Source organism: Diadema antillarum, unplaced genomic scaffold (genome assembly GCF_040938485.1).
Source record: "Diadema antillarum isolate AM-2024a unplaced genomic scaffold, OU_Dant_1.0 seq00002036_RagTag, whole genome shotgun sequence".
NCBI classification, from domain to species: Eukaryota; Metazoa; Echinodermata; class Echinoidea; order Diadematoida; family Diadematidae; genus Diadema; species Diadema antillarum.
Genome location: NW_027272688.1, coordinates 258750 through 274769, shown reverse-complemented (window position 1 = coordinate 274769; position 16020 = coordinate 258750). Strand labels below are relative to the sequence as shown.

The 16020-nt window shown below is 40.6% G+C and overlaps 1 protein-coding gene across 1 annotated transcript; it reads left to right on the top strand.

Moving 5' to 3' along the window:
• Positions 1–3384: 3384 nt before the first annotated feature.
• Positions 3385–15818, top strand: LOC139713703 (tyrosine-protein kinase ZAP-70-like). Its single transcript, XM_071625408.1, has 10 exons — positions 3385–3429; positions 4640–4793; positions 5590–5718; positions 7662–7783; positions 8683–8754; positions 9939–10128; positions 12064–12191; positions 13539–13714; positions 14990–15094; positions 15611–15818. Exons 1-10 carry the CDS (start codon positions 3385–3387, stop codon positions 15816–15818), a joined length of 1329 nt encoding a protein of 442 aa, XP_071481509.1.
• The last annotated feature ends 202 nt before the right edge of the window (positions 15819–16020 follow it).

Genomic DNA, 16020 nt, shown 5'->3' with positions numbered 1-16020 from the left:
CATGTCCAATATATTGAAGGGGACAGCAAATTGCTGTTGGCTAGGTATGTTGTATTTTAGGAATGATTCATATTTACACATACATGTACTCTTGTAAGTGTTGTCTTTTGTCAAAGCAAGTTATTAACCCTATTTCCTCAGGGGGTGGGGCCATTTTGCCCCCCCCCCCCTTGACATTTCGCGTGATTATTCCGCAACGTGTGATTCTCTCACTGCGACATTTTATGACTTTTTTCTTTTAAGTATTGCGCAACTTTTGAGACCAAATTTGTCGCTCCCGGGCATACCGTTTTGAAGCCACGCCCCGTTGAAAAAAATTTGTCGACCCAAAAATTGCTCAAAAACGTGATTTTGTGTACAAATCCAATGTAAATTGTGTTTTTGCAGTTAATTCATATAGAAACAAATATTTTTACTTTCGATGGCTGTTAATGATTTATTTTAGCCTGATTATGTTTTCAAAAGTTTCTGCAACAAATTTTTGACGAAAAAAACAACAAAAACAGAAACTGAAAAACAAAGAAATACATAGTAAATTCAATAAACAATAAAATACATATGAAATGATTAAGAAGCCGAAATTCTGCTTCAATATCATTGTTGAAGATATTGAAAAGAATATGTTTGCCAAAAATTAGAAGTCTTGGAGCTTTATTTCATAGGCAAAAAAGATATTTTTTCATAAATTAGCATAAATTAATTAATATAAAATACATAAATTAAAATTTGAAAAATCTAACTTTACTATCTTGTAGATTACATTGGCCTCTACCTTACTGCAAATTTTCGCGAGGATCGGGCAATCCACGACCGACATCTGGGGGGGGGGGGGGGGGGGGGCAAAAAGGCCCCCCCCCCCCTCCCGGTGGTTTCAAGTCCCTCAAAAAACCCGGTGGGATTAGGGTTAACACCCTACGATTGAGCACATAACTTCTCAGCGGCCCGGAACATACATATATGAAGACACAAAGGAGAGATACTTGTTTCTTCTTCTTCTGTAACACCTCCCTGGTCTGTCGCACTACATGTGTGTACTGCTACTGGTGATGGACAAAACCAAAAGATGCCCTATGCAATAGTCCCTTTTATGGTTTCTGCAAGACGGGATGACGTGGTAAAAATAGCATTGTTCAACTGGTCTTCCTAGACCATCAGTCCTCCTGAGCATTTTTTCTGGAACATTCCTTTTCAGTCTGTTTGATTTATAAATTCTTAAGTAGGTTTCTTAAAAGACCTTTTACACTTTCCTTACTTTTGACTCCAATAAATTTTAAAGCGATGATCCAGTTCCACTGAAAATTAGTGAAAGTCATGAATAGAATGTACTTTTAATGAGGACACAAAATGTCAGCTAATCTGATAATTTTGTAAAGGTAGTATCTCTGAAATGTATATACATCTAGAGTTTTGTCTCATTCATGCCCAAGGCATCGCTAGGCAAGATTAGACACTTGAATAGAATCTGAACTGGAAAGCCTCAGTTCTCAGCAAGCACTTTTCCAGAGGGTGTACTTTCTTTCCATTATTTAGATGTCTATAGGAAAGTCCATTTGTAAGTGAGATGTTTGTCATTTTAAAGCTTAGAGTCTGATCTTACTCACTGCATTCAGACAATCCCCTGCTTTGCGAGGAATATCCCGTTTGCCAGGACTTTCCCCGGCAATCCGATCATGTGAAAGCTTGATGGGACATCCCCCACTCTCCCCGCAAGTTTGTAGAGTCCGGCAACAAAATTCTGGCGGGGGACTGACCTTGGTCTCTTGCGCAGCTGTCTTCCTCATCAGTGCACTTGCTGGAAATGTGGTGGCGAATCAGGCAATCGTATAAATTTGCAATTGCGCGCCTTATAGCGCCACGTACAGTGACCTAACACACAGCTGAAACCACCAGCTTTTCGTCGGGGGATTTCAACGCTCGTGTGGACATTCGACCGTAAAACTCTCCAAACTGCCCCCGCGAAGTGGGGGATCGTCTGAATGCAGGGTCAGAGCCTGTCCCCAACTGAGAATCCATGCCTGCCAACTTTTTGGTGCTTTTTGGAAGGCAGGATCACGTTGAAGGAATACACAAGCAAATTATGCCAGAGTTCAAAATGAATCTCCAGATTGCTTTGTAAAGAAGATGTCAATAAACCCTGATCATGAAAAGCACAAATGCACCTGTGGAATATCTTTTTGAGCATCCAAAGAAAACTGACAGCTGTTTGAATGACCATAGCCAGTTGGAACTTCAGCTGTTGAACCTCCTTGGTTCATATCATCCCTGTATCACCCACCCTCCAGTTCATTATGTGACATTTGTGGGAAATTTTCTGTTTCCTTTCATTGCTTTCCTTTCAGTATGCAAAGGTTAAAGTGTATTTTTGGCCAAAAAAATAATTGTTGATATGTGTAAGAGCTACATTTCAGTAACCTATTACAACAAGAATCAGAAAAAAAAAATGTTCGATATTAGCAAAGAAAAATACATTTAAAGTTATAAACATACCACTAAAGCCAATGGGTCTGAAAAGAAGACTATAACTTTGCTATTGTTCCCAGGCTGCCTAATCTCTTGCTGGTTTCTTAATCCCTTGCTGGTTTCTGAGAACAAAAGAAAGTTGATAGTCTTTCCTTTCAGACTCACTGATTCAGTTCTTATTTTCTATATCAAATTATACTTTTTCTTCATTTATATGTAACATTTTTTTCTGATTGTTGGTGCAACAGATTACTAGAATACATCTCTTTCACGTATCAAAAAAAAAAAAATTTTTGACCAAAGATACACTTTAACATTGGCATTAAGTCTTGGGGCATGTCAACGACATGCTCAGTGTGGCCGCTGTTTTTATGATAAAATCTATTTCAACCATACCTGGTGGGCTTCAATATGTCTGAACAACAATTAATTTATGCACTGACACAATACATCTGGCTCATTGCATTACATGATGAATTTCGTCTTATTTTGAAAGCCCCGTCAGTTATGGCCATCATACTGTAAATTACCGTGTTTTGAAACCGAATCTGCTGCTGTGATCCAAAAGTGTGAAACAGAAAAAATGAGAGGAGGGGGTGACAATAATGGTTTGAAAATCAAGGTAATAATGAATTCTGCTTTGTTCTTCTGTTTTTATTGTGCAGAGTCCGCTGGACTGCCCCAGAACTTCTGGCCACCAACTCGGAGCCAACTCTTGCCGGAGATATCTTCAGTTATGCAATCACGCTGTGGGAGATAATGTCGCACGGTGCAATACCTCTCGCGAGTCTGCCCCCGGAAACGGTGAGTGTCTGTCCTGCCCCGGTGCCATGCAGGAACAACTGTTTGCATCACCCTTGATAAAAATACAGGGGCAATACATAGCCTTTACATAAATACTAGCCCATTCAACCAGTGGTGACTATGGGTAGCAACAAAGAGAGAGTGAAAAGCAATCTCATCAGGATTGTATTTTCAGGCATTGTTACATATTTATGACATTTCCTGTCGAATGAGAATGGGAAAATTGCAGAGACTCCAACCCAAAGCACCTTCTCATCTGGAGATTCTCCCGCCTGAAACCCCAAGCAAACGGGAGACTCCAAGTTGATGTGTGTGAAGCGCGAAGTTCCTAGATTTCTAGATGCTCTCTGGTGCTATCTAAGGCTTAGTTTTTCAACATATGATAGCAATACCGTAAGTAAGAAATCCTTTCCAACGGGAGACACAGAGCCAGGGCGAGAGAAATTAAATCTCAAGCGGGAGAACAGGAGATTTTGCAAAAATGGGTTTTCGGCTGGAGATCTCCCGTCGAAAACGGGAGAGTTGGAGTCTCTGAAATTGTCATTGTATGACTGTGCATTACTGTAAAAGTAGATATTTTCACGCGAGTAATTTTTCGCGCTGAGTTGGATGAGATGACTTGCCCATAATTGTCTATAATTTTGCCAACCCAAAACATCATATAGTGGTACATATAGCAAGGAAAAAATGTTTGCATGCTTTTATTTTCACACTAGTTTGTGGTAGCCCGAAAGGCACAAAAATTTTCACTCTTACAGTAAGTGCAAGCAGTGTATTACAGTATACCCAAGTAATTCCCTAGTAGGGGTGATATTGCATGCAATAACATTTAAATCCAGCATGTTGCATTTATAGGGCTTGAACTTGGTGGAAATACAAGTTAGTCATGTAGTAATCTTGGGTACTGTGAGCAGTGATGCAAGTTGATTGCAGCATAATATGAAGATCAGTGGTTCAAAATCTCCTACATTTAGCCAGCCACAATGCATGGCATACAATTTAATTGAGTAGCACCAGCTGTAGCTGATTGATACAGTATAGGCCTAACTAACGCACTACCAAATATCGAGGGCCGGAGCCCTTGAGGAGCTCCAGTTTTCTTGTTTCTTCTGATTTGGTTTCCGTTCCTAGGCAGAGTGAACATCTTGACGCGATAGACCTATCCTGAAAATTGAGTAACACACAGAGTTTAGTTTGTAACATTGATGGGATGCGCTGTATACCCCGTGTAATTACGTTGATGGCAAACGCACTTGACACCTTGCGCCCCTAGCATTTCTCACGAATGTAGAAACCAGTGAACATGTGCTGCTGTATCCCATGGCAGTCGGTACAATTTATGATACACGCAACAATCGATTCTTTCTGTGTGCAGGTGAGAAACCATTACAGCCACGGCATACGCCTGGAGAAGCCACGCGACTGCCCCGACAGCGTCTTTAGGATCATGGAGCAGTGCTGGTGCCACGAGGCGCGGAACAGGCCCCCCTGCCGCGGCGTGCTCCGAGACATCTACACCAACCTCTATGGTGAGAGTCCCGTACGGAGCATGCCAAGGGCTCGCATGGATGTCTGTTCATGCCACACAACAGGATATCAGCCCCCAGAATTGAAACATGCCAACATTTCAACAATATGTTGTCCACATACATTCACACCATCCACCTAAAATATGGCGACAGTCTTTGATGTTAAACATGCATAAGATGTGTCTCTCCGACACACATGCATGGAAAATAAAACAAGAAATTTTTCTAATTCTTTATAAATCGTATAAGATATCCACTAACTGAGTATGTCTTACTCCTGCTGTTCATTTTCACCTCTGTCTACTTCACATGCAGCACACATGTATCTCAAAAAGAATATGTATAATTTCCCTATTTTGTTGTGTTAATGTTGCCGGTTTTACTTCCTTAAAGCTGAGAATCCATTTTTTTTTTTCAAAATCTGGCCCATCTATAAAAAATGGGCAAAAAGAAAAAAAATTCACTGAGGAACCTATTAGTTTTGTGTGATGCAAGGTCATGTTAAAACAGATTAAGAATAGATGCCAACTGTTCCTTTTTTGCAGAATTTTGTATTGTTTTGCCGAAAATACTGCAGGTGTTGTCATGAAAAGAAAAACTGTTTTTCCAGCAGAAATACACCTTTCCATCCCTCACAATAACTGCAATGCTGTTAACCCGTTGAGAATGAACTGATTTTGCTACAACACCCATTTCCCATAGACACTTGCCCGAGTATACCCGGGAATTGTCCTCAACGGGTTGATAAGGTGGGCAGCCTTGATTTCCACCATGCGAAATGTGTTTTCTCGTCCAGATTCGTATGGAGAGCAGGGCCACGGGTACATGATGGTGTTGCAGGATGCGGAACCGGAGCTGATACCGGAGGAGAAGGAGGAGGACGATCACTCCATGGGGCAGCAGAACTCAGACAATGAGCGGATTGGTATGTTTTATAGTAGTGGTGATACATGTAAGGGCATTTTACACTTGCAAATTTTTGCTTAGTCCCGTACCAACGGTGGGGCTAAGTGGGGGCCTTAACCCCACTGTTGGTACCGGACTTTCCTTAGCCCACTTTCTGTTTACACTTGTTTTTGCCAAAGTGGACTAGCCCCACCGATAATCCCGTACTATCTGGCCCTGCAAAATAGCAGGGTTAGCACCGCAATTGCGGTGCCAAGCAAGCGAGTGTGAACAGAACAAAAAAATAATCGGGGCTAAGCGACAGAGACGAAGTCCAACCCCCCCCCCCCCCCCACTGACCAATCAGAAACGAGGTAATTAAGTGCTGTCGGTGCGTGCATGTACTTGTACAGTGCACAGCGTAATCATTAATATTCATGTGGTTTGGAAAGTACGGGGCTAAGAAATATGAGTGTAAAAAGGTCAGTTTTCTCCTTAGCCCAGGACAAGAGCTTAGTACCTGATTTATTGGCAAGTGTAAAAAGCTGAAAAAATTGGTACGGGACTAACGATAGTCCTGGGTCAAAGAAAGTACGGGGTTAAGAAACACATGTGTAAAAAGGGCTGGAGGTCCATTAATCACAAGTGCAATTTATCCGCCACACCAGCTGCGTACATTGTATGTGATGTATCATCATGAAAACCACATATGTGTACGCAATGTTAAAAAATAAATAATATTTTTTTTTTTTTTTAATCTGTTTGGGATTTCGGCAGATTGATGGTTTCAGATGGTTTTAGACTTTTAATCAAAACAGGTGCAAGTTATTAAAAAAAAATCACACTTGTGATTTCTGAAAAAAATAACAACAACCACCATTGCAAACAAATATTAAATGAAATTGATGAAATCAGCTCTCAACACATTTTTCTCTCTTATATTCTCTCTTTTTTTGTATGGGTAACGTGATGATGCACCACATGTACATATGTAGCAGACATGCAAAGTAGTAGACATGCAAACTAATACTTTTTTTTTCGGTATTTCGACCTTTTTATCCTTTTTATTTTCCAAAATCCTGCCGGTTTCATGAAAAAAATATTTTTTTCCAATACTGTATTACTGTGCATGTCTATTGCTTTTCCAGGAAAGGTAAAAATACTTTTCTTACACATACCTCTTTTCAGCCTTCAGAATACTTCAAAATAAATTTTTGAGACCCGGTTTGTGTTAAAAACTGGACGTTTTCGTAAGTCGTTTGATATTACATGCGACAAAATGCACAACACACATGAGACCAACTACAGTTGAACCTCTCTTATCCGCCCTCCCTTTATCCGGATCTCTCTATTATACGGACGCAATCTCGCCGTGATTTTTTTTTTTAATAATTATGGGAGGAAAGGGGGATTCCCAACTCCTTGAGATCTCCTACACAAACACAATGAATTACATATACTTGATATTTTTCTTAATAATTATTTAGGTAAATCATCCCAAGAATTTATAAAAGAAAATGATTTCATTCTTGCAAACACGAACTTCTATTTTGGGGTCTGTTACTGAGTGTAACAATGAAAAGGTTGCAGTACACACATTACTACATGTGGTACTACAATGGGCTACATCAGTACATGTGTACATATGTGTACATGTACAAAGCATTGAGTCTCCCGTATCCAGCCAAATCCCTTATCCGGATGAGCCCCGGTCCCGACTTGTCCGGATACGAGAGGTTCAACTGTATCTCTGTTGTGAGTATGAAGCCACTCAAAGTGAAGTGTTTAGTGCTCTTTTCACTTACACCTCAGTTTTATCACACAGGCAGTAGACTTTTTTTTAAAATAATGGCTTGCAATGTTGGTCAAACTGGTAACGATTGTAACACCGAACCATGATTTCTTATGCTATGTGGTCATTAAAGCGTGAGCGTCCAAGGCATATGTTTTCATTTGTTTTTTGTTTTTTTGGTTTTTTTACAGACTCTGCACTGCCCAGCCTCGACGTGCCGGGACAGGGCCTGTCCGGTGCGGCGATGGCATCAGAATTTGTAGACATGGGGCCGATTGAAAAGGCTCTGAACGACCAGGACTATGAACCTCCAGTGAGTGAAGCTGCGTTCCTCAATTCTCATGGTCGGACATAGGGGTGTTTAGTGACTCACATGGAGCGAATACAAACCCACGATAGGCATATTTTTTAGATGAAGTTTATACCTACAAGTACTTTCTTTGTTTTATTGGCTTTGAAATTCCACGAAACTGTCAGATATGGTCCACTTTCATATTTCTGAAAGCCACAAAACATGTCTGATATTGACAAATTACAGTAAAGAATGAAAGAGCTTGGATTTTGAAGACTGACGCCGTATAGTCTGTATTCGCTTGATGCTTTGTTCATCCGCAAATGAAATGAGGTTTGTTATTCCAAGCATTTGTGGCATTATTCCTATATGTGTTTGTCATTCCAAAGGTTCATAATTCCGAAAATAAGGTTTGTTAATCCAAAAATGAAATGAGGTTTGCTCATGTTAAAACATGACAACAGTGCATAATAACAAATCTTTGAAATTATGAACTTTTTTTTTCATTTTCATATTAACAAGCCTTCAGAATCAGGAATCTTTTTTCACTTTCGGATTTAGTAAACCTTATTTTATTTTCAGATTAACAAACTGTCAGAATAACAAACTGTACCCGTATGTAGAGGTATGCTATACATAATTTCACACAGAATTTTTGGCAAAATGAGGCAAGTGTGCCAGCATGTTGCATTTTGAGGCTTCGTTCAGATACTGCTATATGGACGAAGTATGTCAAGTTCTTGCAAAGACCACTTTAGGTTTTATGGCATGCTGTATACACATATCAGTTCAGAGGAGTTTACATTTCTCCATTATTAGAATATTGTCTATTTCCATCTTGGTGAATACCCATGATTTTCTTTTTTCAGCCTTTGTAAAGCTATTTTCTTCTTCTTGTTCTTCTGTAATTTCTGTTTGAGGATGAGATAACAATCTTTGGTGTCGACAGGATTCATCCCAACCAACTTACCTGGGAGGGGGCACTTGGAGCGGTAAGTATCTTGGGGGACATTCTCAGGTCTTCAGAGTAATGCTTTAACTGTATGTTACTGTATAAGCTGTTATTTTATTTTTGTGAGGGTTTAATTTTTGTGAATTTCGCGAATCACTGGTAGACCGTGAATTTAACAACACGCGAAAATGTCGCCATGAGCTAGAGTAACAGTGCACTTAATAGCATTGGTGGCCATTCGTGAAAACAACATCTCTCAAAAATGTCCGTGATCTCATTCGCAAAATTACAGTTGTATCTGTATGCGAAAGTAACAGCTCATACAAGTTACCTGTTCCTAACTGGATTTGGTATGCCAGGTTACCAAAATGTACACAAGGGTGTCTACATTTGTGGCCTAAAGTCATATTTATTTGTGTTCTGCTGACCAATAAAATGACTTTGATCAAAAGATTAGAGCTTCTTCGATCAATTTTAGAGTCAAAACTGTGTGTATTTTCGTCAAATTTACCTTTTTCCAACGTACAGTTGTATGTACAACAGTAGTACACTTGCTTTGCTATAAAACTTGTATGAAAGCGTGCATAGCAATCAAGGCTGAGTTCACTAGATTTTAACTTCCGCTGACCCCATTCGGGTGCACTGATTGTGTATTATAAAAGAGTTTGCAAGCCAGTCAGTGCATGCTCTGTTCATATCTCACATGCAATCAATGTTTTGCATTGTTCCCTGGGACAATCCATGTGGTTGGCCGTGGAAAGGGGAAACACAATGCATGCCTGCTTTTGCACAGGTGGATTATCGACCTGTCTGTTTTCTGTCGACGGGCGAAATGAATCTCATTCGGAGACATCAAATGGGGAACAAGTTTTGGGCTGCTTGTATTTCAGTCCAAGCTTTTACCGGGGGTGGGGGACCAGTTTTCTGATTCTCGAAGTACAGTGTAAGAGACACATTCATATCTTTATGTAAATGATCAACTGTAGAGTATACAAATATGCGGCAATTAACTGATGTATTGTAATTTTTTTTTTTTCAAAGAAAACATAATAAAAAGTTTCACAATGACTTCAAATGAATTATAGACTTCTCTTTTTAACAGGGAGTGATATAAAGTGACAGAGAAAATATACACGTAATCAGTTTCAAGATTGTGTGAACGTGTTGCATAGTTGTTAGGTGATTTCGGTGTTGCCATACTTTTTTCCCCCCAAACTGTTCCAGGGTCACTTTGGCATGGTGTACCGAGCAAAGCTGCAGCACTTGCACTCCCCGCGGCCGGATGATGACGTGGCGGTCAAGGTGATACGGACCAACCGGCGGGACAGCCGGCCGGAGCAGTTCCAGGTGGAGATCAGGGCCATGGCGTTCTGTGACCACAAGAACATCGTCAGAGTGCTGGGCTACTGTGAAGGTAAAAGTGATTGACAATGATGAGGAAAAAAAGAAAAGGAAACACTGTACAGTATGTCCCCCAAAAAATTACAATCGTATTTCCGCATCAATAAATTTCAATATGATTAGAGGGACTGTACAGTACTGGCTGAGGTGGGGATTCATGTTTTGAACATTCCTAAGTGAGCTAATGAGACACCTCTTATGAAATATGAAAGAGCATGTAATTTTAAGAAGGATTCAACGTTTATTTGATGAAAATTGGTTTTCAAATGGCAGAGATATCCCAAAAAGTGATAACAATAAAAGGCGACAGGCCACAACTTTATTAGAATCTCTTTGTTTCACCTTGTTTTTTTGATATCTCAGCCGTTTCAAAACTGATTTTCATCAAATAAACTTTTGATACCTCATAGAATTGCATGATCTTTGACATCTCATAGAGTGGATTTTGAATATCTCACAAAACGTTAAATGCTAAATCCTCACCTCAACCAGAACTGTACACACCCTTTAAACTGTCTAAATGTTATTTTGAGGATCTATTAAGAATTTGACATCTTATCTGTATTTTGCAGAATATCCCATTCAGTTTGGTTACTCAAGTGGTCACACAGAAATTTAGATCTTTGTATTAGGAGCATGTCATGGGTCTGTTTCTTCTAAGTATAGTACTTAGATGCTCTTGGAACTGTATATTAATGTGTGAACACAGGGTTTAGAACTTGGATGGAAGGGATTCCTGACATGCTCTACAAAACTCCTCATTTGTCTTTGATCAGTGAAGCAAATCAGATGGGGATTTCTGCGAGCTGTGGGTAAAAAGTTATAGTTTCATAACCTGAAATTGTATTTGGATTGATTCACTATTTTTAAAGTTATCGTTGTGGAGGGTCGAGTTTTAATTTTTTTTTCTTTGTGGGGGACATAGGGTACTGTAAAAATGGAAATTTTGTGGCACGGAAATTTTCCCTCATTTTGCACTCTGTCATAATTATGAGTGCAAAGATAAAAGCATTCAAATATTCTGCTTGTTACTTTAGCACAATATATAATATCATTTTGTATCTCTGATTTCAAAGTAAGTTATATCGTAAGGTTGTGACTGTTATGTCATTGTAGTGTGTTTCACATTTGCTTCTCCTATAGAATGAGTGAGTTTATTGTCAAAATGCGATCAGAATGTGCTGCTAAAGCCCTCAACTGCTTTGGCAACATTGAGCTCACAAGTGCTCACACCGGCTAAGTTTTAAAAAAAAATGATAATATGAAACTGTTTGTTTTCACAGTATCGTGAGTAGAGGTTTCATAATTTTGAGGAGTGGAGAGTTTATTGGAGCACTTTCAGGGATTTTGGACAGTTGATATTCAAAACACAAAGCTGCTCTGATTATGAGGTTTAATACTCAAACGTTTCTAAAACGCCAAGAATAGTGCGATCGTACAACACATTTGAGCCAGAAACGCGTTTTTGTAGACCACTGCCGACTGCACATCTCCGTTCTTGGGGTCAAACCGCGCAATGGAGCTGCGCAGTGACAAGGCCTCCCAGTCAACTCGCGACAGAGTTGATAAATGCAACAACCGGAGAAACCTGATCCGAAGGGCGTTTATTTGCAAACACGTTATGAAAGTGGGTATTGAAACGCATTTCAATCAAGGGAAAGTTGCTTAATGCAGCAATTGGTTTGTTCAAATTCATGAAATGAATGTACGCCCTTGATTTTTTTATCATGGGTACTACTAAAACACTGATCGATTCAGTGCTCATTTACATCGATGTAGGGCAATTTGTCAATCAGTTGCATTGTTTTGTTGTTGCATAAATTTTTCTGTGATGCCCTCCTGAGATGCTGTCTTCATCTACCTTCCAATCTCCCCTACTACCCCGCCACGCCCCCACCACGCCCCCCTACCACGCCCCCCTACCACGCCCCCACCACGCCCACTGCAGACAGCACCAATCAGCTCAGTCTTGTCATGGAGTACTTCCCCCTCGGCTCCCTGGAGAAGTACCTGAAGGAGAAGAAGGACCGCGTGGGGCACACAACACTCTACCTCTTTGGCCAACAGATATGTCAGGTGGGTGTATATAGATCCACAGCTCACACCATATCAGTCACAGAGGGGTCGCTACCAGACAGTGGTGCTACCCACCCACATCCATACACCTCAGAAATGAATCGTTAATGGCGTATCTGGTAAAATGAGGCATCAAATTTGCACCCCTAAACAGCGTCACACCCACTGAAGTTCAAAAAAGGCCTTTAAAACTTGTAAATGCCATCACCGGGGATGTCACAAACTCTCTCTAAATGGCACTCTTCATTATGGTACCAAGTACACATGTGCATTGCCCTATAAAATAGCATCTGTAGTAAATACAGGGAGGTTGCTCTCCTTCTAACTTGCTGCGATTGTAAGTACATGCATCCAAAAGGGAAATATTACTTAAGTTTGTTATTTACCAGCGGTACCAACTAGTTTAGGCAGCATTTATTACAAATAACTTCCTTATTTCTTATCCAATTTTCATCATTTTTGCTTTTTGGAGTGGATTTCTTCATTAACCCTCACTAGGCCGGGGGGGGGGGGGGGGGGGGGGGGGGGATGGCCTTGACGTTTCGCGTGATATATCGCTTTCGCAAAAAGCTATCGCCGCGACGTTTCATGACTTTTTTCTTTTGAGTCTCCCGCATCTGTTGACACCAAATTTGCGATGCCCGCGCCCGCGGTTCCGAAGTTGCGCATAAATATGTACGTGCATGTCAGACCAAAAATTGCTCAAAAACGTGAATTCGTGTACAATTTCAATGCAAACTGTGTTTACAGGCAACTTTCATAAAAGCATGATTATTTGGGGGTTTTATTGATTAAAATCAATTCATAACATATTTTCTTGTTCAGAACAATGTCGCCGACAAATTTCATCGAAAAAACAATGAAAAACATAAAGTCAAAAAAAAAAAACATAATAAATTCAAAAAACAATAAAATACTTAAGAAATTTTTTTCTGATTGCACAATTTTTTTCTCTTACATTTGCTAAGGACACTAACAAGAATATTTAACACAAAAAATGTGCCTGTTTTGTGCTTTATTTAGTGATTTATACCAAATTGTCTGATTTCATGCATCATTATGCATAAGTTTGCATAATTTAGCAAAAATGATAATTAAAAAAAAAATCAACTTCATGGTACTGTAGATTACATCATAGGCAATGTGTGTGCCAAATTTCGTCGCAATCGCGCGGTCGACGGCCGAGATCTGGAAGGGAGACCTGGGAGGCCCCCCCCCGGCTCTATCATCTACCTAAATAGCCCGGCCTAGTTAGGGTTAAGACCAGTCACTCTCTTTGCTCCCTCATGATCTGACCGCGCCCTTTTTTTCATGCCTCCGTTTCTTGTCCTGATCTCTGTCCTCCAGGGGATGAAATACCTGCACGAGGAGAAGAGAATGGTCCATCGGGATTTGGCAGCGAGGAACGTCCTGGTGGCCAACGAGGGTGAGGTGAAGATCACAGATTTCGGTCTGGCGAGGATCTTTGGCGAAAAGGATTACTACCGGGCGAGAAAAGCGGACCAGAAGGTGCCCATCCGATGGTAAGATGTGGATGATGGCGGCCCCAAGAGTTTGGGCTGTATGTATGTCTCTGTCTCTGTGGCTGGGGGTATGTAAGCAGTGAGAGCCATATCATGTTCATCATCACCTTTTATTATCATTGAATTCCTTGGTATACATACGGTCACACTCCCTGATGGATTTTCTTCAAAATGGGTGTAGATTTAGAATCTCGTCGCCTACAACTTTTTGTGATAGTGTCCTCGCTTGGTCTGTCATTATACACAAAACACTCGATGTTTGATGGTCTGCATTCGTGCGCTTTACTAGCCTCATTTCTTGAAAGATTTTGTTCATATTTTTATACAGATGATTATGGTACTTAAATCAAGTTATAATACCGTGTGGCAGAGATTTTGCAACACCCCAGGGGATTCACAGTTTCCATTCCATTGCATGACAATGATTATTTCCATTTATTTTAGTCATTGTGGTTCTTGATATGAGAATGATGATAATTATTGTTATCAAATGTCATTAACATCATCATTATTATCAACCATATATTATTACCGTGGATATCAGTTGTGTTAGTATGCAGTCGTATTCATTGTTTTCATCAGACTATTCATCAGAGATAGTAGAGATAACAAGATACGAAAGCGCGCGATAAAAATGGGCACAAAATGGCTACCCTACATGACGATACAAAAGAGAGCTAAGTACAAACTCAGTACACCTAGGAACATCATTCATTTCCAAAGGTAGTGGTATTTTTATTATCTTAAAAAGATTTAAAAATTGTAGTCGTAGCTTTTTTTCGATTAAGGGGATTATTTTGAAGAACAAGATTTTGAAGTAATAAGGATTATTTCGTCGAGGTAAAAATTTGGCAACAACATGATCTAAAAATAGAGTTCAGGCTACACTCCCTCAAAGACGCTTGATAAACAACAACACCTTCAAAGACAGCGCGTCTCAGGCAAAGATGCACATCACCTGAGACGCGCTGTCTTTGAGTGGTCTCAGGTGATGTGCGTAATACACTTCAGGACTGCGTGCTGTCCATTTGTTTTGTACAGGATTAGCGCACACTTTCCTGTCTTATCAGTTAAGCGTCTTAGCTATTCATTATCACACATTCAGCAATGTTCACGTGTTTGATTAGACATACATCACAGCACATTCAAAGTACACACAATAACAGGGAGAGTATTATATGAATGTGGAAAGAGATCTGTTTTCAACAATAGTTAAAATTAGTGAAATGTGGTATGCACTCGTTCTGACCCTTCTCCCTTCTACCCCTCCTCTAGGTATGCTCCTGAGTGGCTACGTCACAACAAATACCAGAAGGAGAGCGATGTCTGGAGCTTTGGAGTCGTCCTCTGGGAGATGTTCTCATATGGCCAGGACCCAGTGTAAGTTGGCTGGTTGACCTTGATTGGCGAAGCTGTTTGAATCTGTTATAATCTAAAACCAGAAAGTTTTGCGACTTGAAACTTTTGCGAATATGGCGAGGAGTTCAGATTCGTAATATTAAAATAAACACAAATCTTATTGTCTGCACAGTGGAACGAATGCCAGCACAATGCTGTGCACTGCGCAAATACTTTTCTTCTACCAAGCATACTAGTGGTTCACATTCAGTCTAGATTGTTGAGTGTGTTCAACAAATGAGGAGTATGTACACTGTATCATGTATGCTTATACATAGTACAACCATATTGTAAAAACTTTTTTAATTCGATGTGTAGAGACATATACAGAGGTATTTGGACGTCTTGTTCCTTTTAGTTTGATCTGTTTTGAGAGGATAGCTACACCAATTATTTAATAGAAATAATCTTCACAGTGTTTTTTAAGCATTGTTTTATTGAAGTGTTTGAATTGTTTTATCATAACCATATTTTTCTCTTGTTCTGGATTTGCCACAGGTGCATTGGCTACGATGGCAGGGCCATTGAGCCCAACAATCTGCTGGACTTCTTTGAGGCGGGGAACCGTCTGACTCCGCCCGGCTCGTGCCCGCGCGAGATTGCCGACATGATGGCGGAGTGCTGGCGCATGGTCCCCTCCGACAGACCAAAGTTCGCCGACCTCATCCCCAAAATGGGCCGGCTCATTCAGAAGGAGGAGTCCTAGCAGGATGCCTTGACCTCTTCAGATGTTTACGGCTCCCCCGCCCCGCCCCCCCCCCCCCATCTCCACCACTCCTCCCCATTGTCCCTTGGTTCCACCCTTTCCTACCACCTGTTCACCACAGCACACCCCCCCCCCCCCCCCCAACCACCTCACACTCCCTTCTAAAGAGCCACGCCCTTTTTTGGCCATTTGCCCAGCCGGT

Coding starts and splice junctions, on each gene's coding strand:
- LOC139713703 (XM_071625408.1), top strand. CDS start 3,385: ATGGGTAGCAACAAAGAGAGAGTGAAAAGCAATCTCATCAGGATT. Junction 4,794..5,589: donor CATCTACACCAACCTCTATG/GTGAGAGTCCCG, acceptor TTTCTCGTCCAG/ATTCGTATGGAGAGCAGGGC. Junction 15,095..15,610: donor TCATATGGCCAGGACCCAGT/GTAAGTTGGCTG, acceptor GATTTGCCACAG/GTGCATTGGCTACGATGGCA.